Source organism: Jatropha curcas, chromosome 8 (assembly GCF_041381405.1).
Source record: "Jatropha curcas cultivar XTBG-Jc1 chromosome 8, XTBG_Jcur_1.0, whole genome shotgun sequence".
NCBI lineage: Eukaryota > Viridiplantae > Streptophyta > Magnoliopsida > Malpighiales > Euphorbiaceae > Jatropha > Jatropha curcas.
The window spans coordinates 5,324,936-5,347,663 of NC_143158.1; the positions used below are offsets into that span (position 1 = coordinate 5,324,936).

Below are 22,728 nucleotides of genomic sequence, written 5' to 3' on the forward strand. Positions count from 1 at the left end.
GACTTGTTTCAGCCAAATAATGTGAATAAGGAAACTATAATTTGACTTTGGAGGGCTAAGCACTCTTAATCTAATTCAAACAACAGATTTTATTTATTTATTTATAAATTAATGTCCTATTCCACTCTCTATCAAATGTCCTGTTTTTTTCATATATGTTTCGGACATATGGCTATGAGTTTGTGGGTTTTGCCATACACGTGTCTTCTGTACAACATCCACAAATACGGAAATTCACTGTACTAAAGACTCGTAAATTTTCCAAACTGATTCTTAATTATTGGTATTACTACATGTTCAGTTTAGTTGTCATATGCTCCAACTAATTCTTGAATTACATAAACCTACACCCCGGAATTCCGGACAAATTTTATGTCACACCCAATTTTTTATTAAATAATTTTATTTATAAAATTATACTTATCAAACGCTTTAACTCGTAAAATAATATTAATTAAACATTTATAAGATAATTGAAAGTGTAAAAATTATTACTATAAAAATTATATTAATTATATATTCAATCAATATTTTAGGTATAAAAGTCAAAAAAAAAAAATTAAATGATGGAGAAGCTTCCTCAACTACCTTTGTATGACATTTAAAACTTTAATTCTATCTTCTCAACTCATTTGAATTTATTCCGAAAATGATTGGAATGCTTGAAATTTTTCGAGCTTGGTTTTTCCCCCATAAGTGATATTTTTCGCAAGTTTAGTGCCATGTCAAAATAAACTGGACGTCACCCTCTTTCAAACACAACTAAGCATGTCCATAATGATATTGAAAATCACCTTAACCAGACTGATAAAATTGCAGATACTGTACTTACTAATCCATCGTCATCTGTTGTCTGTTGATAGCAAATTCGAGACTATTCTTTTATTTATCAAAAATAAACTATCTATTTATATATATAGTTCATAATTTTCTTTAATTTGATATATTAAATTTTTTTTCCTACTAAATATATAAATTAGTACTTGAACTTTATTAAAACAACATAATGATAACCTCAATTTCCATATTTGTACGTTAAAAATCTTTTAATGTATAAAATTATACTTTGAGTTTGTAAAATTGTATTTATTGCGCACTTAAAATTGTTAAAAATGTGAAAAATATTCAGTAATGTATAAAAACACGTAAAAAGTATAATTGAATATCATATCCTTGTAATTACATAATGTATAAATTTGTATCTAACCGATGATTTAGTGTGATTTTATAAATTAAAATGTTCAATATTTATAATTATATAAATTGAAACACATTCTTTTGTTTTTGGAGTGACTTATAACTCTTTTTAAATTAACTTTTAGAGTTTTAATCAAATCAAAACTCAATCTTTATTAATTGTAGAATTGTGTAATATAGTTTTTAGAAATTGAGTGAGCTCTTCATGAAATATTAAACTCTATAAAATTTATCTTTTAATTTTTTTTTTATAATCATACTCATTTTTTTCTTTCGAATTTATCTAACTAAACCATTAATGTCTTTTGTTGTCAATTTAAGTTAAATAGCTAATTAAAAACGGTTATCAACAGATCAAATTTTATTTTTAAGATCCACATCTTTTTCATATTTAAATGGATTAAATTTTACCCGTTCCAGAATACTTGATAGTAAAACTAGTAATTGTCATTTTTACATACGGGAATACATAATCATAATAATAGATATATTACTTTTTTTTAACCTTAGGAAGTAAAATGAAATGATATGATTCCTTCCCGCTTCACTAGAAATTTCAAATTAATTCTATTTATATATATAATTTCTTTAAAATTTTGGAAGAAAAAGTTTTACCCTTCTTTATAAATATGTCCGATGAACTGATGAACATAGGGTAATGTTCTTCCTGTTGTTTTGTTGCTTTTCCCTTTTTATAAAAGCACTTTTTCATTCTAAAAAATAAAAAATAAAAAAATCTGTTAATTCTTAATATTAAAAAATTAGAACCTCTTAAAAAAATAGAAAAAAAAAAAATTTGAGCACAATGCAGTAGTGTTCACAATAATAAAATATGTTGATGTACGTGGCACGCAATTAACGTGATGGAAAACAAAATATAGATAGAATTAATTAATGCTTTGAATTTATGAATTTTGTTGAAACTCCCGACTGAAAAACTATAGCGTCAGCAAACTAACAACATGCCATTTATCCAAAATAAATGTTTAAATATAAAAAGAAAAGTCAACCAATGAAGACGCTGACCAGAGTTTGGGCGGCACTGCCAATCCGATTGGGCACCGACTCCTCCATTATATTATAGCAAACGCGCATGTTCTGCCATGCTACTTTCATCACTTGCTTTGCAACTTCTGACGCTTGTACCCGTAGGTTTCAATTAAGAACAAGGTTCTATAGTTGAAAATTTTCTTTTTCTCCTTTTTTTTGTTTACTTCTCCTTTCTAAGCTATCGAACTTTGACACCTGAAAATTGATTGTTTAAAAAGTATTTTTAAATTAAAATAATTATTATCTAATGCGATCTTTACAGTTCATAAAATTGTTGAATTCAATATTATTGTAAAGCAATCCAAGAATAATGTTTTTAAATATATTGTTTCAACATGAGAAATTATCCGAGAAGGTATTTAATCTTTACGTGAATAAATTGCTAAAAAGTAACTCTACTTATAAATATAAAAAAATCTTTAAATAGTGTTTAACGACTGAGAAGAGCCTCTAACATGTCAACAAGGGCGGCAGCCAAGAGAATAAATTTCAAGCGGTGTAGTCAGACCATAACATTCAAGTTCAAGAACAACAGAGGGACATTCTCTGCTAGAAATAAATGAATAATGGACAAAAGAGTTGTACAAGTCCAGTAAAAACTTTCGTTTTTGTTATTAACTCCGATGAATTTCCTTGATGAAAAGATTGTTAAGCTTTCCTGCCAAGTTGAAGTGTTACAGCGAAAAAAACGAACGGAAATGGTTTTAAGTGTTTATTTACATGTGAAGAAGTGGTCCTGCAAGTAGCTGGTTAGGTTTGGGTGCAAAAGAGAAGAGGAACGGCAATTGGCACTTAAAAGCTACTCATAAAGTTTACATGTACAAAGCCTTAAAGCTACTCAATTAAAATTTTGAAATTTAACAAATTTTGCACATAAACTGAAATCAATTTTTTTTTGAAAAAAAAATTTGACTCACGTATTTTCAAACTAAAACCGTAGCAGTATTTCAGTAAAATATGTTTTGTTGAAGTGATTTTTAAAATTTTTAACTCTATAATAAAATTCGTTTAAAAATATAATACACTTTTACTTATCCAACTACCTAATAATATATTTTATTTTTAAATTTTATTATTACATAGTATTTTAAGTCATAGTATGTTAAACACTCATGTCCAAATTTGAAAGTTAACAGAATTAGGTGGTGAACTCAAAATTAAATATCATATGATAAAGTCACCTCTTCACTGGCACGTGTTACTTAATTACTCGTCACCATGAAATTAGCATATATGTACGTTAATTAGCTCTTCCTCCCACGTGGAACGGTGGAAGCAACATTAATGAACCACGTCGTCTAAAGAGATTATCACGAGTTAGGTTCCATTGACATATGACCATAAAGTGTAAGAAATTGAAATACTAATACAAGGTCAGAATAGATCCGTGAAAAAATGTTTAATGCATAAATTTGATTAATTTTTCTGGGTTCTTAATTTTTGTAAACGTTAATTATAATCCTATATTTTCACATTTAAATAATAATTATATTCATTACTAAAATAAAATAATTTTGTAAGAATTCAATCATGATTCTGTATTTTTATATTTCATTTTAAAAAAAACATAATTATTATTGAAATATAAAAAAGTATGGTTATAATAAGTTTACTGCAAAGTTCAAGAATGGATAAAAATAATCGCTGAAAGCACATATTAAATTTATTCATTGCGTCAGAAAAAAATATTTATGAAAAATAAATGGTACCTAAACTAGCGGTAAGAGTGATGTCCGGTAACGGTCCCATGTTTAATTTTTGATAACATAATATGTGTATTTGTTTCTTTTAGTAGAATGTATTAGTACGGAGGAAAAAAAACAGAAAGAAACTAACTCATTTGTCGTTAATTTGTTATGTCCACTCATTATTAAAAATTACAGTTGGACATCCTTCCTTTTAAATGAGCTTATTGTCTGAATTGCAACAAATATGAACTCAGTTTCTAACCGCCGTATAGAAAATTCAAAAGGAAAAAAAGCAAGCAAACGGAGATTGCAAGATGTTACAAAATTTTGTACAGGAATAAGGCCCAGATGGAAGAAATGCAAGAGCTGCTTTAAGAGATTTCTCTAAGAATCCGAATTCCTCAACAAAGCAGAAAATATAGGCCCAAGTCGGAGCCTTTGTTTATTAACATACTTCTTTGATCATATTTTGGGTCTGATTTTTACAAAATAAAACAAAGATTAATTAAGTATTTCTAAAATAATTTATTTTAATAATCAAATAAAAACTACAGTACAAATCTTTTTTTTTTTCAAAAATTTAAAATTAATGGACCAATCATAAAAACTTTGACACCAATTATGTAATTGTCTTTTATTATGACTTCAGAGTGCAGGAGTTATTAAGATTTTAGGGACAAACTAGGTATTTGATTCACTAAAATTCCCATCAGAAAGAACTTATAAAAGACAGTAAAACTAATTTTTAACTGTATTTTGTCAATATGTTGCATTTAATTTCATATTTAAAGAGATATCAATAAAATTCAAAATTACGTATATACTATGTACCAGAAAAATCAAAATTTTTAAAAAATACAATTAATATAGTGATAAATTATATATTGCTCTTTTTTACTATTATTCACATAATAAATTAACTCTAAATTTAAATATGTAATTTAATGCACGTACATGAAAAGTATGAATTATTAAAAGTAAAATATGAAAAAAAAAACTTAAAATACATATTATGAATAAAAATGGACAATTATTTTGGGACATCTCAAAAATCTAAAGGTGGGCAATCTTCACGTACATAAAAAATATCAAATTTATCTTTATCACCTATGAGTTGTGGCTTAATTAATAATACAAACCGAGCAAGTAATAAAAATTATTATATTTAATTTCTATTAAATACACCTGCATAAAGGAACGAGTAGCTCGGTAATTAAGTCTAAACTAAATTAGAATATTTTGATAATGGATTCCGGTGTTTTTATATAAAAAAATTTATTTTTACCGGTATACTAACCTGATTGTGACTAGAGGAAAGCACGTTGTGATTGAAACTAAATTAGAATCTTTTGATAATGGATTCCAGTGTTTTTATATTAAAAAATTTATTTTTACCGGTAAACTAACCTGATTGTGACTAGAGGAAAGCACGTTGTGGTTGATGGCATATTGCAGGTAATTGTTAGACTTGGTTGGGTTGCTTTAAATTCTGCTGTTCTGATACTAAATTCATTACCTTTGACTTTAAAAGTGTCCTTATAAATGTGGAAAGTAAAAAATACGATAATTAATGTGGTTGGAAACATTTCACTGAGCTTATGACTTTTCTTATCGTACCATACATAGATGTGTTTGGTATCTTGTCATAAAGCCAGCTCAAGAAACTATACATGCACTTACCATAATTTTAGAATAACATTGGTTTTAATGCGTGCAAGTCCGCCAACAACATCTTTTAATTGCAAGTACATATATGCGAAAAAGGAAAATAAAATTAAATTCTTTGCATATCATTATTAAATATTACATGTGAATGTATATTCTTGTTCTTAAATGGGTTTGATTGTCTAAATTGGAGTTAAACCCATGAAAATATTTCAAAGACTAACAACAAGCAATACACGTTGTAAAAACTATTAAAAAAAAAAAAAAAAAGTAAGATGTTGCAAATCGAGTACGAGGAAGGCCCAACTACAACAAAGCTTAAAAGGTTTTTGTCTAAGGATCCAAAGTCCTTCAATAAACCAGAAAGTATAGGCCCAAGTCCAAGCCTTTGTTTCTGAATAGTATTGGATATAAATAAAAAATCTAAAATCAATTAAACACTTGTCATAAAGGACAAAAGTAAGCCAATACTACAAATTAATGCAACCATGACAATTAATTCAGTTATTTTAAAATATAATAACAAACTTGATATCAGAAGGAAGCTTCCAAGAAATGCATGTACTGTTATTTTGTATAATTATGCGAACCTTGTAAGAGCCCACAAGCTTTGTTATCTCGTCCCTTGTCTCTTTTCATAGTAATTGTTTAAGGAGAGGCAATCACGGGTTGATTCCTTGAATTCTCATACTATATAATTCAGAATTTCCATTGTTGAAATATTAATTTATTTTAATATTTGTGAATTTTAATTCTATTTTTTTACTTATCTTGTTCAATTTTGTAATATTAATTATTGAGTACACCCAGTGAATTATTAACACTGAATTTTGATTAATTTGTGACAGTATAACAATAAACCAGAATTTGTACTTTGAAGGTTTGTATTTAGCTTCATCATCAATGGCAAGTGCAATGGGTAACCTAGTACCTGCAATCACGTTTATAATGACAACCATTTTCAGTTACGGTATTTCTTGAGAAATTATTAGCAATTTTTCTAATTTTAATCTGAAATTCTTTTATTAATGATATTAAAAATTATTAGCAATTTTTATAATTTTAATCACAAAAGTTTGAAATTCTTAGATTAATGACATTAAAACTTGCACCTTCAACTACTTGGAGGACTTAATTTATCTGAATACATCCTGCTCAAACAGGGAGAAACATGTGTGGACGAGAAAGAAAAGTTAAACTAGTTCATAATTGGGATCTTAATAAGTAGTTTCAATGTATAAATATTAATCTTGATTGTGTTTCATATGTGACTAATTGAGTAGATTAGAGAAGATCAATATGAAAAGCCTGACGAGTATAGCAAAAATAGTAGGACAGTATTGTGTATGAGTGGAGCCATTTCAATGGCATTGCTTAGAGGGCCAAAGCTACTCAATAAATCAGTTCTTGGAGATGATAAGAATTGGTTGCTGGGTTGTTTATTTCTCTTTGGAAGTTCTTGTTGCTGGTCATCTTGGCTGGTTTTGCAGGTACATCCAAAATCTTCAGGTTTCTATTTATAGTTCTATCACATAATTAATTAATTAAGTACCATAATTTTGAGTAATAAACAGGTTCCAGCTACAGAAACCTATCCTGACCATCTATCTTTATCAGCCTGGATGTGTTTCTTGGCAACAATTCATTCTGCAATTCTTGCAATATTCTTAGAACAAGACCTTAGTTCTTGGAAGCTACATTCATGTCTAGAACTCATTCGTTGCTTATTTGCGGTGTGCAATTATTTTTTCCAATTTTTAATTGGTTCTTTTCAATTTTACAAAAATTCATTTTTTGAAATACTTATATTAGTATATATGTTTGGTACCTAAAAAAAATTAATTGGACCTTTATATTTTCAATGTTGCGAAAAATTGATTGCATTTAGGCAAAAATTTTATCATAATTGATAGAATTCCCTATAAATTCTAAAAACACTTTTTACTTTTAAATCATTTATGCTGTATTTGAATAAATCAATATGAAATTCATTTTAAATCTATAATCTTTATAATAGCTAGGATTCAATTGAAAATTCTATAAAGTTAGAAAATTTTGGCCCAAATATAAGAGTATACATTATTCAAAATATAAAATCCTAAATAAATTTTTGTACATACCAAAAATAACATTCAAATATACATTTTTAAATGAATTTTAAGATCCATTTATGTTAAACAAGTTATTAAAAAACTTACTTTCCAATGAAATAAAGTTTATATTAATTTGTAACCCAAAAAAAATTTATATTAATTTGAAAAATTGTTATTTAAACAGGGGATTATAGGATCTGGGGTTTCCTTCTTTATTCAAGAATGGCTCATTTCACAAAGAGGTCCACTCTTTTCTGCAATGTTCAATCCTCTATGCACTGTGATTGTCTTTCTACTAGCTGCTCTGTTTCTGCATGAAGAGATTTATATTGGAAGGTAAAGTAACCTTCTCTCCAATTTTCTGCATGAAGAGATTTAAAATTTTCTTGACAGTGAGTTCTAATTGAATTTCTCTACTTCTGTTTCATTTCAGCTTCATAGGTGCAGTTGGTGTGATAATTGGTTTGTATGTTGTGTTATGGGGCAAGGCCAAAGATTTAATAGAAGACCCACCCCAAGAGAAAGATCCAAAGCTGGAAATTCATCAAATGGCTACTAACATGTTGATAGATGAAGCTGTACAAGAAACAAGTAAAGCTGATAACGAAGAACCTCTTTTATCTTGATGAATCGAATTATAATATGAAAAATGACATTTATTCTCTGTTTGTTTTGGAAAATAAATAGGTTATCATTTAAAAAAAACAAAGAAAATATTTTTTGAACAATGACAAACCTATTATAATTTAATTAACACATATTTACTAATATATTGATCATTATTAATCAACATTAGTCATCGACCACTACAATCAGTCACCAATAACGATTACAATTTATTATCTTCGTACATTTTTTCTCATTTAACCTAACAAATTTTTAATATTTTACCCTAAACAAATTAAAAGACCTCGTCGTATAATATCATGTTAAAAGAGGAAAATCAGAGCCCCTACCATAGGACAAGAATATCATATATTAACATATATATGAATTATTGGGCTGAAATTAATATGCTATAATAAACAAATAACATATGTGAGCAAGATGACAAAACAACTGTAATCACATGAAAATTATTGCTGCATCGTTGAGTTGGTTTTTCTTCTTCCGAGTATCCAAAGCCATATGGGATCCATTGTCTTGTTCTTGAGTTTTGGATTTTCCTTTTGCTTGTAAAGATCCTTTATTTGTACAATCTATGTTTTGGTTTTCATGTGAAAATTCAAATTTTCTTTTCGTATTTGATTTTATTTCTTGTTGATGAATTAATACATTTCTTATTGATTCTTTATATTTATAGAAAGATATTCTTTAAACAATTCGAAGTAACGGACTATTCATGCTAGATAAGCTACAAAAATGGGGCCATGGTGGACAGACTACGAACTTTCTAAGAAGAACGTTCCGTTTTTAATTTATCTACGAGTCATTGCAATCTTATTATTATCGAAAAAGACAAGTATGATCTTGTGAGGTGGTCCTACTGCCATATCCTCTACTTGTAATTTCTGCGCTGTATCATCATGTGCATTGCATTGCCATTTGTGCTTTACATTTATACGTATACAATTATATTACAAACAAACGCAAACTGAATTTCCTATATATTGCTCACACTTCTAAGCGACTGATTCTCAGGGCCAAAAACATGGGTGGGTTAGCTAATTACAAGCCTGAAATGGTCATGATTGGCCTCCAATTCTGTTATGCAGCTCTTGCTCTTTTTTCTAGGGTTGCCCTTGTTAAGGGTATGAGTCCTAGAGTCTTTATTGTCTATAGGCAAGCCATAGCAACTTTTGTAATTGCACCTTTTGCATGTTTTTCAAGGTACCCAATTGCATCTTTTGTCTTGTTTTTAGTAAAATGTAGTAATTTTTATACTACTTATATGTATTTTGAAAAATATACAGTGTTCGTTAATTTCCCTAATTGAGTTGATATTTTGGTAGGAGAAAATCAGGTGGGACTTCTTTGCCATTAAAGAGCTTCTCTTTGATATGTCTAGCTTCACTTATAGGGTATAATATTTCTGAATTTTAAATTTTTTTTTTCTTTTGGTGTAGTTAATTGTATATAGTGGTAGCTTAGCTAATTGTTTTTATTTTGCACAGTGTAACCATCAATCAGAATGCGTACTTTGAAGGTTTATATTTAGCCTCATCATCAATGGCAAGTGCAATGGGTAATCTAGTTCCAGCAATTACATTCTTAATGGCAGCCATTATGGGGTAATTAACAAGGCAGCAAACATTTTTGTAATTAATTAATTAAGCTTTAATTAATTAATATTTGTTTTACTGAAATTGTTTTTCTTTCTGTTTAATCAAACAGATTAGAGAAGATCAACATGAGATGCCTTAGAAGTGCAGCAAAAGTAATAGGAACAATATTGTGTGTTGGTGGAGCCATTGTAATGGTATTGGTTAGAGGACCAAAATTACTGAACTCATCCATTTTTGATGGTGAGAATTGGTTGCTTGGTTGTCTATATCTCGTTGGAAGTACTTGCTGCTGGTCTTGTTGGTTGATTTTGCAGGTACATATATATATATATATATATAATATCCACATTTATTAACTAAAAATTAATTTTAATAGTTAATTAACAGGTTCCAGTTACAGCAAGCTATCCTGACCACCTATCTTTATCAGCTTGGATGTGTTTTCTAGCAACAATTCAATCTGCAATACTTGCAATATTTCTGGAGAGAGACATTAGTGCATGGAAACTTCATTCTTATTTAGAACTTTCCTGTTGCTTATTTGCTGTATGTATATGCTACCTTTTTTCTTGTTTCTTTTTTCTTACAATGAAGCTAAAAGCTGGATTAAGTTATGATGATTGAACAGGGAATTGTAGCATCTGCACTCTCCTTCTTTGCTCAAGCATGGTGCGTTTCACAAAGAGGTCCACTTTTTACTGCAATGTTTAATCCTCTGTGCACTGTTATTGTCACTGTATTTGCTGCTTTATTTCTCCATGAAGAGATATATATTGGAAGGTAATCTTCTCTTCAAGATTTCTTTATCTTCTTCTCTTCAATAGGTTCTCACAATAAAATCCTCGAGTGTTATTTCTTTTCAGCCTGTTAGGAGGAGTTGGTGTCATAATTGGTCTGTACATTTTGCTTTGGGGAAAGGCCAAAGATTTTAGAAAGAATGGTGAAGAAGTAGACCCAAAACTGGGAATCGATCAAATGCAAAATGCCAATACGTTAATAGATGAAAAATGTAAAGCTGATCTTGAAGAACCTCTTTTGTTTGATGAATCGTATTACATTGATGAGAATAGAGTACACAAATAACAAGCTCTAACCTCTTTCAATAGAAGAAGAAGAAGAAGATGAGAATTGGTTAATTATGAAATTAATCGAGCCCAATTTTAGAGTAACAGAAGATAAGTAGCAGCTTAATTACTTGATTTAGTGTTTGTAAATATCAAATTTTTATTTATTTTTGCCTCGTTTAAAATTAGTGTTTATCTTTTGCTACTTAAATATGTTTGTTGTATTGCAATTCTTGATTTTTTTTTTTTTTTTCAATTTATCTTTAGTATTAGTATAGATGTTTGCTTGACATGCTTCAATTATATGGCTTTTCCATGCCCTCTTGCACTATGTTTAGGGAAAAAATTTATCTAGACTGGATCCATAACCCCACTTATGTAAACCAATAAAATTAAAATTTTCCCATACTTAGAAAGAACTATAGAGGGAAAAAAATTAAAGAAAACAATATGGGAAAGGAAGGAAAATTTTAATTTTCCTTGTTTGGATAAATTCCATATAGAGGAAAGGAAGTTGTTGTACAATACATGAAATTATACGTTTTAGTTTTTACCCTTAAGTGTTCCGTATATCACTTTCTTCTCTTATTTTCCACCTATCCAAATAGGGTATTAGGAAAATAGAAAATCTCAAGTTTGATTATGCATTCATGAAATTGAATTTATTAAACGATGAAGCGACTTATGTTTAATGTAGTATATTAAACCACAATTTGAATATTAATTTAGTGGTGGTTTGGTTGGCATTTTCATCTATGTGAAGAGTAAGATATCTCAAGTTTGAATCCTCTCAGTTCAGTTGTTTTCATATGTTATGCCTTTGAGATTTCTATTAAGAAAACATGTTGGCTGTAATTAATTCGTTCAACCTGTTTCTTATTTCCCTTCAAAAAAACATGTTGTGCCTTTTTGAATTTCATCCATTTGGGTGCTAAGAGCTTTCACATGCTAACCAAGAAATGCCAGCTTAACCATTGCCAGACAAAACGAAGCTTTAAACAGAGACGATAGGAAGCAAAACAAATCACGTATGAAATAAATAAATAAATAAATAAATATACAATGAAGAGAACAAAACAAAAACGCCTCATCTTTAAGAGGATAACTCCAAAACTCTTAACTCATGGACCTGTCAGTGCCAATCCTCTTCACGTCAACAACAGTTACAACCTCCATCTCTCCTATTATTATTATTGATCGCATCTCTCATCCGCCGCATCACCAGATTAGTTTACTGGGATTAATGAATACGAAGTACAAATCAATTGCCTAAGTTAGTCATCAACTTTTTAAAATTGCACAATTTTGTCTTTAATGTATCAATTTCTCATTTTATTTTCCTAATTTCATTAATTATTTTTCCAAAATTGGATTGTGTGTTTTGATTCTTGTCGGGATTTTTGTTCTTAATATACTTAGATAGGTTTACATATATATGGAGATGGCCTGATAGCTTGAGATTAGCTTCTGGATGCGTTAAATTTATTTTTATTTTATTAATAAAATGGAGCATAAAAATTTTAAAATTAATAGTTGCTAACAACCACAAACAGTGTCAATCAGATGTTATCTGATTTGGTCTTTCCACTAATGTGAAGAGTAAAAGGTCTCGAGTTTGAATTCTTTCGGTCACAAGTGTTGAGTTCTTTTGACTATAAATATTTTCATCAATTTAATGAGTAATAGAAGACTATCACCTATTGTGTAGCCTACTGTACTATTTCGGCCTGTTGGGCTACCCAACGAATCAACAACAACCAGAAACAAATAAAATAAACATATCTAAATTCAAAGTTATGCTTATCTAAACTAGACACAACTTCCATTTTTCTAAAGTGAGCAGCTGCTCTCAATCCCCATGAGATTGTCTTTACTTATATTTGTTATTATTATTTGTGGTGTGCATTGCATGGTATCAGCACCAGTCAAAGCCTATGCCAGATCAACAACACATAATTCATCACGTTACTTGTCTCCATATATGTGGAGATATATGTAATTATTCGGTTTTTCTAGAACATACATCTACCACTGTCGCATTCTTACTGTGTTAAAACAAAATCTATTAATATTAATCGACTCAACAAGGTTAAAGAATTTTTTTTTTTTTTTTTTTTTTTTTGATCTGATGGATTTACTGAAATTTATATTGAAAAATGGAGGATAAAATAATATTGAAAGCTGTAAAAATATTTAAGGCAGGAAACTGAATTTGAAATCTTTAATGGATTGAGTTTGCCACTTTCACAGTGGCCAGGATTCAAGTCCTTCCCACTCTATATTTCCCTCTCCTGTAACTCTGAAAAAAAAAAAAAAAGAAAAAAAGAAATTGAAATCTTTAATTTAGAAGAATGAAAACAGTCATGTACTAGTGTTGTGACACTACCTACAAATATGGGATTATAGCCATTTACCTATATTAATAATCCTAGCCCGAATGGGAGTAATTCAGTGGTAACAAAGCACTTGTGGGGTTGATCACTATGGCTGAAGTCACGGATTCGATCATCCGCAACACAAATTCTCCCCATATCAGCCTTTTTGTCTTTAAGAACGAGCGGGGGATTAATTAGGTTTGTGGACCGTTAAACGGACATGTGTCTAGATACCCCGTACAAGTATCAAAATAATCCTTTTCATAATCAATTCTCTATAAATAAGGCAATTCTTAAAAGGATAAAATAGAACAATTTCTAAAAAATTTCTATATTTAAAAAATTTCTATTTTTATTTGTTTTTCATCATGGATGGGTAATAGATTCATTCTAAATAAGTTAATCTCATGAAAAAAAATCCTTAACCCCACTTGTGTACCAAACAATTAAAAATAGTAATTTTTTAAAAATTATTCATAATTTATCTTTTTTTTTAGTGTATAGTCAAAAACATTATCATTTCAATAAAAATTCATATTTTTGATTAATTTGGTCAATTGGTGAAGTTATATATTCGGTCGAGGCAAGTCAATCTTAACCATAAACACGAAAGTGAGAGTTAATTACCTCATTTTGAAGAAATACGTATATAATATGTGGTTTAATTTGGTCTAATTCACACCAAAAATATGGCTTTTTGGTATATAAATAAGGCCATGTTCAGCAATAGTTAGTTAAGTTTGCCCAAACAGACTCTAAGTCACTTAATAAGACGTTAAGTTAGGCGGTATGATTTAATTACAATAACAAATCGGCTTGGTTTAAAAATTGGTACTTGCAAATTTCACAGCTAGATAAAGTAGTATTTTTCAAACTAAAGCCAGACCAAATTTTGCAGACGCGTGAATAAGCCTAATGAGTTTTGTCCTACTTGCAACGACGAAAACTGGTTTATAAAAGCTCTACTTGCTCATACATTTTTGGGGCGTCAGGATATTACAGTTAAGGAAAATTATTTTTAGAAGTAAAAGAATGGTTAGTTTTAATGATTGTAAGCCTGTAATGGTGATGGTTGGGTTACAGTTCATTTATTCAGGAGTTGCTCTCTTCACCAGAGCCGCTCTTGTACAAGGGCTGAACCCCAGAGTCTTTGTAGTGTACAGGCAAGGCATAGCAACTTTGATTATGGCACCTCTAGCTTTTCTTTCAAGAAGGTATATAATATAGATAGACTAATTATCTCATCAAAACTCTTCTTTCTCTCTTACTTGCAAATTATCAGATTTTCATTTGTTTCTTTTGTAGGAAAAGTTCATGCAAATGTTCTCTGAGACTAAAGAGCTTTTCTTGGATTTTGCTTGCTTCTGTTATTGGGTATGTCAATCGTTTAATTACACCTGTTTTGCAGTTATTATTATTCTCAACTTGTTATGAGTTTTCATGTGAATTGCAGTATAACAGCCAATCAAAATGCATATTTTGAAGGACTTTACTTAACCTCTTCAACTGCAACAAGTGCAATGACTAATCTAATCCCTGCTATCACCTTTGTAATGGCAACTATTTTTGGGTATGTAAAATTAAATTTAGATTTTGTTTTTCTTGTTGATTATTGGATGAGAAATTATTCAGGTGAAACCTTTGAATTTCTGAGTGCACCTTATTTATTGCATATTTGCCTATTTTATTAGATTGGAGAAAGTAAATATCAGAAGCTTAAGAAGTATTGCCAAGATATTGGGCACAGTGTTGTGTGTAAGTGGAGCTATTTCCATGGCATTACTTAAAGGACCTAAGCTCCTAAATACAGAATTGCTACCACCAAAATCTTTCTTCAGCCCTGGAGGACACAACTGGTTGATGGGGTGTATACTTCTCTTTGGATCCAGTTGTTTCTGGTCATCGTGGATGATTTTGCAGGTAATTTTCCTGTTTTTAACTATTTTTATAAGCAGAAAATTATTATTTCATGTTCAATCTTTTAACAGGTGCCAATTTCAGCAAGTTGTCCGGACCACTTGTATTCATCTTCTTGGATGGGTTTGTTGGCTACAATAGAATCTGCAGTGGTTGCAATTTGTGCCGAAAAAAATCTTACAGATTGGAAGTTGAATTCATATCTTGAAATTTGTTGTTGCTTATATGCGGTAAGTAGTCAATTATTTTCTGATAAAGGAGATGTTGATTTGAAAAATTACTTTTGAAGGAAAAATCTTATTTTTGAAATATTGAGATTGTTAAAGATTTTACATTTCACCATTTGCTTAAAAAATAGGGAGTTGGACTGGCTCTGTCCTTTTTTGGTCAAGCTTGGTGCATTTCTCAGAGAGGTCCTCTTTTCTCAGCAATGTTCAATCCTTTATGCACAGTTATAGTGACTATAATAGCTGCTCTATTTCTACATGAGGAGACATATTTAGGGAGGTAATTAATTAATTTCATATGCTCAACTCTAATTTAGTTTGCTAAATGGTCAATACAAGTTCTAATGGTTTTTTTTTTTTTTTTTTTAATTTCTCAGTTTCATTGGTGGTTTGGCAGTAATAATTGGTCTATATGTAGTGTTATGGGGCAAAGCCAAAGATTTTGATGAAGAAATTAAAAAGGAAGAATCATCAATTGTAAAAGTGATAATTGATGAGTCTTTAGAGAAGAAGAATTTCAAAATTGATTTGGAAGAACCATTTCTTTCTCAGAAACATGACAGGGTTGCTGAAAATAATGTCATTCCTTAATGGTTAGACCCATTTAAATAATGCACAATTGTGACTGTGCAATCATTTTGGATAAGGATGGTTCAAGATTCAATTTTGCTGAAAATTATTGACAAGTTGTTATCTTAGCAAGCCTCTTTTATGATTGGGGATGGAAAACTTTTGAACACAATGCGCTTATATCAAGCAAACTCTAATTAATTGAATTAGGATGCTTTACATCACTGATGATAGAGGAATATGTACCCACTGCCCCAACTATAACTGCCATTAGAATAATTATCATAATAACTACTAACTCAATCCCCCAATTCCTATAAATTTCAAAAATCTTCAAATAACAAACACATGGAAGCAAAAATGAGACAGAAACAACTAGAAAAGCTCCACTCAGGGATGTAACTGATTGAAAAGATGGAAATACCAGAGCCAATATAACTGTGCTAATAAGCAAAGATGATCTTATAACAACACCAATTGGCTTCTTTTTTTGGTAGTTGAGTGGCAACCAACTTTCTATTACATTAGCAACTGGTGTTATTGTCAATGGATATTTTGCAATTGGACCTGCTAATATTGTATATATTGCTATCTTCGAGCATGCTTCATGCACCGGCAGATTTAATGTCACTTGGGATTCCACATTTTGCCCATACATCAGGTACCCTATTATGGCCATCGATAAGTAGTTGATCGTGCATATTACAAAACTTGTAAGTAAAACCTGTAAAGAGAAATCAATTAATCCCCTCAGGCCATAGAGCGTGTAAAGATTACAGTGTAAAAAACTATGTTGTTTATAGAAAAACTTACCCCGGAGAACTGTTTTTTCTTTCTCATTGAAGTGTATATAGCAGGGAACACAGCATGAGCGCCATAGCAAAAGGAGTACAAGCTAAGAGCAGTAGGGATTCCTTGAAAATTTATAAGTCTTCTATTGCCATTGAATTCTTGTTTTCCAGATAGACCAACACATAAAACACAAAGAACAACGACCAAAGAAGATATAACACCACCAGCTGAAACATATGACATGACATCCAAATCACTTAACAACATAGAAGGCCAAATCAGGAGTCCTGAAAGAATAAGAAAAGAATGTCTCCCTTCTATAATTAGATTTCCAAGCCTCAATGCAAAATTTGGTGAGAGCTTGTATAAATTGTCTTCTTCTAATATTAGCAACCCTATTGCTACTAAATAGAGCTCTAATGAAATGAAAAGTGCGGCTATTACTCTTCCTTTGGCACCAAACGCACGTCCGGCCATGTCTGAATAGCTAGAGATGTCAGGATATGAATCCATACACCTGCGAAGCAGGAGCGCGGTGAAGTAGGCTGCCATGGCAATTAACAGGAGGAGGATTAAGCTTAACCAACCTCCTGATGATAGTGCGTATGGAATTGATAATATGCCAATTCCTGAAATAAAAAATGATAGCAGCTAATGTATTAAAGGGTAAATTTATTTTGTGGGAATATAAACATGGAATATTTGAAATTCGTTGACAATACATATATATACCCGAAAGTGCATTAATGCCATTGATGCAGCTTTTGAGGAAGCTTACTTGTTCTGATTTTGCAGATGCACTGGCCATTAATAAGAAAAAGAATAAGAAAAGAGAGAAGAAAACTGCTAAGACTTTTTGTATAGGATGAATACTCTGACTGGCTTTCTCCACTGATTAACAAATTCAAGTATAATTTCGTCATCTTTTAGATACACTAACCTCATCTTTTCTTCGCTAATTATCAAACTCTACTGTGATTCAGGTGTGACTTTCAACACTTAACTGCTTTTGTTTCTAAAAGCAGCCATACACTATAATATATGATGCCATTTGATTTCCTTGAGAAAATAATCTAATTATAGTATATATTCTACTACTTCACACGCGAATAAAAAGGAATCGAGGAACAGTTCAATGAACAAAATTCTCTTGACAATTTATTGTTATGAAAATAAAAGATATATTGAATTTTTAATAATTCTTATGTAGGATTTTTTTTTTTTTTTTGAAAACTCATTATAATAAAATGTTATAGATTGAATTCCTATTATAATTCTTATATAGGAATTTCCATTATGATAAAAAGATATAAATTTTAATGAGAAATATTTTTATTATTCTTATGTATAATTTTTTAATATAATTAATTATTATATATTGAATCCTAATATAATGAATTTTATTATAATTATATATTATATATTGAATTTATAATATAGTTCAGTTTTATAAATATTTTTTATTATTCTTATTTAGGAATTTTGATTATAACTAAATGTTATTTATTGAATTTCTAAATATAATTTTTTTTTAGAAGATTTTCATTATAATTATAAAAATCATCTTGATCACAAGAGTTTTCACCAATTTAGTGGAGTAAGAAAAGTGTTAACCTATATTGTATATCTCGTGATGTTATTCTGATTCATTGAGCGTTCAATGAATTAAAAAAAATTAAATGTATAATTATAAATAATTTTTGTAAGATTAAAAGAAATACATAAATTACTATCCATATAAGTTTTGCTTCCATTAATGTAAATTTGTAGAGTTATCCATGTGCGGAGAAATATGCAATATTAATAAAATCGTAACTTTAAAGAGCACAAAAAGTTTAACATAGAACTTTTAAGTATATACAATTTTTCGTATATAGTATATGGATGAATTTATGTATTTAGACAATAATCATTATTATATTAACAACATAATGATTTAAATACATTAAAACGTTGACGATAGCAGCTCCAGATTCAAAACTAATTATATGATTTTTAAAATTAAAATTTTATTTTTATTCCTTGGGAAGTTTAATGGGTCGAGAGAGAAGGAAAAAAAAAAAAATGAAGCCCACATCAATGAATGGCCCATCAACCTAACCGGTATTCTGAACGTAGACAATTGGGCTATGATTGTCTCATTTTTGCATTATCAATAATTATTTATTATTTTACATAAAAAAAAAGTAATGAATTTATTACATAAAAAAAAAGTAATGAATTTATTACTTTTATTTAAAATGAAAAATATACAGTAGAAGAAGGTTTTAAAAAATAAATATTTTGTTGACTTGACTTCAGAGTGACTTCAAAGTTTTTTTTTTTTTTTTTTTTTTTTTTTTTTTTGAAAGAGACTTCAAAGTTATTTAACACCACCACCAAATCCAGATTTTTTCCTTTAAGAGGTTCAAAATGAATTGAAGACACTATTCATTGTTGTACTCTTTTTCTATATTGAAAATGATTTTTTAAAGAATTTTAAGCAATAAGTGTTGAAAATTCTTCGTGTTTTAGAAAAAGTCTTCAAAAAAAATGTAAAAGCATCACAAAAATAAAGGAACCCAACAACTCATCAAATAAAGACAGTCGATTTGAAAGATGTTACGTAAGTTAATGTATTATATTAAATTCAATTTAAAAATATGGTCAATGTGAGCATTGAGTATTAAGTTAACTTTAGGACACAGTTATTAAGGATGAGACAATTTATCAAACTGATTTAATTTTGATTTGAATTTTTATTTTTTTAATATAAAAATTAATTTTATTCGAAAAATTTATCTAACTAATTTATTTGTATTGATTTAGTTGAATTTAATTTTTTTTTTTAATAATAAAAAGAATTTTTGACGAGAAAACAGAGAAGATATTAATTTCCAGGTTCACAGACACATGTTTCTTCTTCCGCATGATTAAAACCTCCACCAAAAGATATTAGCGGTTGAAACAAGAACGACAATGCTTTGTTGTCGTTTATTTGTTAACCAACGTCACTTTCAATTTCGCTTTTTAATGCGAAGGATTTTCGTTTGGAATTGTCATGAAAATTATGTCTCCCTTATCTTCTTCTCATCTTCTATCAATAACTTCTCACCAGAAATGTTCATTGTGTTTTCACATCATACCAAACACTAATAAAACTCTCTCTCTCTCTCTCTCTCTCTCTCTCTCTGTCAATTTGAAGGTCCTTCAAAAAAAAAAAAAAAAAAAAAATCCTCCTCACCTATTGATATTTTAGTTTAAAATTAACTATAAGTTTTTCAACATTTTATAATCATAGTAATGTGAAAACACATGAATTGAAAAATATATAATAACAGAAAAATATATTTATATATATCCGATATTTGTTCTAATGAACATAAAATCAAGCATATAAGATGCTATACAAAAACAAAAGAAGAACACCATCTACTCATAATAATAAAGAGAACCTAAAAACTAATAACACCCTCCAAGCTGAAAGTCTCAAGGGTGCTTATTCCATCCACCACCAGAATAAGCATTGTCCCTTCTGTTGTTCCTGAAAGCACAGCATCCAACAGAGTAGACAATGATGAGGAAGATAAGGAAGATAATGTTCACAACAGCAACCTTCTTCCAATCTCTCTTTATATTGTCTAGCAATCCAGCCTTGCATGAATTGCAATTGAAGCACAGAATATTCGGATCATTGTTCCAGGCAGCACAGTCAGTATTTGTTGAACTTGTATTTGTCACTGTCCAAGTTGTTGGGTTTTCATATTTATAACCACATTCATCTGCTGGCTTACAGCATCCAGACTGCAAAACAACACACAGATTATCAGAAACGCAGAATAGATCCCTCAAATTCATTTGAAATTTCATATTTTGATGTCCAATTTATTCTGAAAGACACATTCAAAATTTATTTTTGGGATTACGATAAAGGAGGATATGGTTTGATTCTGACGCAGAATCCCAACAAAAGTGCAAGGATATATAAAGCTATAAGAAAAGAACTGAGATGCTCTTTTATCTTCGAATTCAAAACTATCCACTCATAAAAAGGTTAAAAATTTCGTACCCAAAAGTTAAAGAATCAGATTCCATATAATACTATAAAGAATAAAAAGTAATCTTGCTTTTCAAAAAATTCAAAACATTAGTAAGACCAAGTTTGGTTCATCCTGAAAAGGTGAAAGGTATGTAATTGTAATGCTTTATCCATCTAAATAATATACGAGATTATCCAAATAAACTTAAATTAAACGGTTAATTTTTTAAAATCTCTAATTAATTTATTTAAAAAATCAAAACTGTGACAGTACAGATTCCTAACATCCAAACAGAAAAATAATTTAATTTTGAATATGAATCAAACATGTCATGAGATCTTCATGAAGAACACACAGCAAATTTAAAAAAAAAAATCCCTACAATTTTCCAAGAAAAATAATTCAGAATAGTCAGATTCAGATCATAAAATTGAAATTAAAAGGAAAGAGAAGGTACTCAAAATTGAAAAATTACCTGAATAGCAGATAAGTGTTCTTTATATAAATCCTGGACAGTATCATTCAAATATTTCTCTTTAAAACTAGAGCAAACTTTCCCATCAATCAAACAACTCTTAATTTTGTTCCAATTCTTAGTGTTATTCACTCTCTTTTGCAACCAGTTTGAGTAATCTCCCAATCTATACTCCTTATATCCCTTATCTGACAACACCTTTCCAGCCCCTTTGTTAGTCACTACAAAAGCAAAGATCGTAAAACAGAAGAGTAACACAATAAGAAGGAACATGACGAGGAGATAAAACCAGAGTAACCACGACACGCGACAACACGCGCCGATCAGTCCGGCCAGAGAAACCACCATCAGGAACACGCCGAGGACTATAACTGGCGTGTCCAGAAACTTCTCGCATTCAGAGGATCCATGATTCCGAAGCCAGATCCCACCGCCGAGGATCGGAATTGAGAGAAGGAAAGTGACAAAGTTGAGAATCCCTACCAAATTGTTGCTTAGACGAAACATGATTATGAGTGGGGACTGTTTGGACGGAGAGAAAGTTTGAGAAAATTTTTGAATTTGTTGAGAGATAGAGGGTGTGGATGGGGAATATATGTAGTAGCAGTTTAGTGCGGCGGTGAAAGGAGTTTGTTGAGCGAGCGAGGAATTGGAGAGAGGTTACTAGGAAAGTTCTACGTAGGTGGGGTAGATTATAAAGTCACGCGCTGGAGGACGCGTAGTTTTGGTGGAGAGGTTGGGTTCAGATTTTATACAATGAAACATTTAAACATGTCATTTTAGCGTGAGTTTTTATATTATCTAACGGATAGTACAGTAACGGTCAACCGGAAAGCCAAACGCATAGTTGTTAGGGAATTCGGATTGCACTTTTTCTAATTTAATCTTTTTTTTTTATCCATTTTATTCTGTTAACTTAATTTTGTAATATGAAAAATAGAAGTACAAATTTTTTAAAAATAAATCATAATATTATTTTGATTTAGTTAATCTTAATAAATAAAAAAGTTCATTTTGAAATTCTGTTTTAAGTTTATGTTTTGATACTTAAAGTTAAATATGAATACGATAAAATGAAATAGAACTAAAATGTGCATGATTTTTAAACTTTAATTTTTTTTTTATAATTTTTAATGTAATAAAATAAATTTAAAAAAAAAATTATTTGCCTCAATTAATTAAAATTAGTTTTTGATCCCTTTAACTTTGGATTTGGTCATCTATTATTATAAATAAGTTATTTGTGCTAATAATATGAGTTAATTTGTTGGTTTGCCTTCAAATTCAAGACAAAAACAAACAAAATTCTACGACATCATTCATACAAGCTTCTATAGTTTTCAATAATCAAATTTTAGTAGTTTAAGGACT

At 29.6% G+C, this 22,728-nt stretch overlaps 4 protein-coding genes and 1 pseudogene across 6 annotated transcripts; 3 read left to right on the forward strand and 2 right to left on the reverse strand.

Moving 5' to 3' along the window:
* Positions 1–5,875: 5,875 nt before the first annotated feature.
* LOC105633622 (WAT1-related protein At4g30420-like) lies at positions 5,876–8,319 on the forward strand (annotated as a pseudogene).
* A 956-nt stretch (positions 8,320–9,275) lies between these two features.
* Positions 9,276–11,193, forward strand: LOC105633592 (WAT1-related protein At4g30420). Its single transcript, XM_012216217.4, has 7 exons — positions 9,276–9,523; positions 9,646–9,714; positions 9,808–9,924; positions 10,028–10,232; positions 10,306–10,464; positions 10,547–10,698; positions 10,782–11,193. Exons 1-7 carry the CDS (start codon positions 9,345–9,347, stop codon positions 10,999–11,001), a joined length of 1,101 nt encoding a protein of 366 aa, XP_012071607.1. The 5' UTR covers positions 9,276–9,344; the 3' UTR covers positions 11,002–11,193.
* A 3,121-nt stretch (positions 11,194–14,314) lies between these two features.
* On the forward strand, positions 14,315–16,199 carry LOC105633591 (WAT1-related protein At4g30420). Its single transcript, XM_012216216.4, has 7 exons — positions 14,315–14,571; positions 14,663–14,731; positions 14,811–14,927; positions 15,049–15,277; positions 15,346–15,504; positions 15,633–15,781; positions 15,879–16,199. Exons 1-7 carry the CDS (start codon positions 14,390–14,392, stop codon positions 16,090–16,092), a joined length of 1,119 nt encoding a protein of 372 aa, XP_012071606.1. The 5' UTR covers positions 14,315–14,389; the 3' UTR covers positions 16,093–16,199.
* Positions 16,200–16,248: 49 nt separating this feature from the next.
* On the reverse strand, positions 16,249–17,927 carry LOC105633621 (amino acid transporter AVT1I). 3 transcript variants are annotated; one of them, XM_020679037.3, is made up of 4 exons: positions 17,804–17,921; positions 17,596–17,663; positions 16,885–17,492; positions 16,249–16,795 (listed from the first exon to the last, which is right to left on the reverse strand). In XM_020679037.3, the coding sequence occupies exons 1-4, from the start codon at positions 17,806–17,808 to the stop codon at positions 16,265–16,267; spliced, it is 1,212 nt and encodes a 403-aa protein (XP_020534696.1). In that variant the 5' UTR covers positions 17,809–17,921; the 3' UTR covers positions 16,249–16,264. The 3 variants fall into 3 exon arrangements, with proteins under 3 accessions (XP_020534696.1, XP_089581640.1, XP_037492646.1); XM_089725514.1 differs by lacking the exon at positions 17,804–17,921 and having other exon boundaries at positions 16,885–17,380; positions 17,451–17,492; XM_037636718.2 differs by having other exon boundaries at positions 17,596–17,927.
* Positions 17,928–20,162: 2,235 nt separating this feature from the next.
* LOC105633590 (tetraspanin-8) lies at positions 20,163–22,005 on the reverse strand. Its single transcript, XM_012216215.4, has 2 exons — positions 21,358–22,005; positions 20,163–20,646 (listed from the first exon to the last, which is right to left on the reverse strand). The coding sequence occupies exons 1-2, from the start codon at positions 21,862–21,864 to the stop codon at positions 20,332–20,334; spliced, it is 822 nt and encodes a 273-aa protein (XP_012071605.1). The 5' UTR covers positions 21,865–22,005; the 3' UTR covers positions 20,163–20,331.
* Positions 22,006–22,728: the final 723 nt, after the last annotated feature.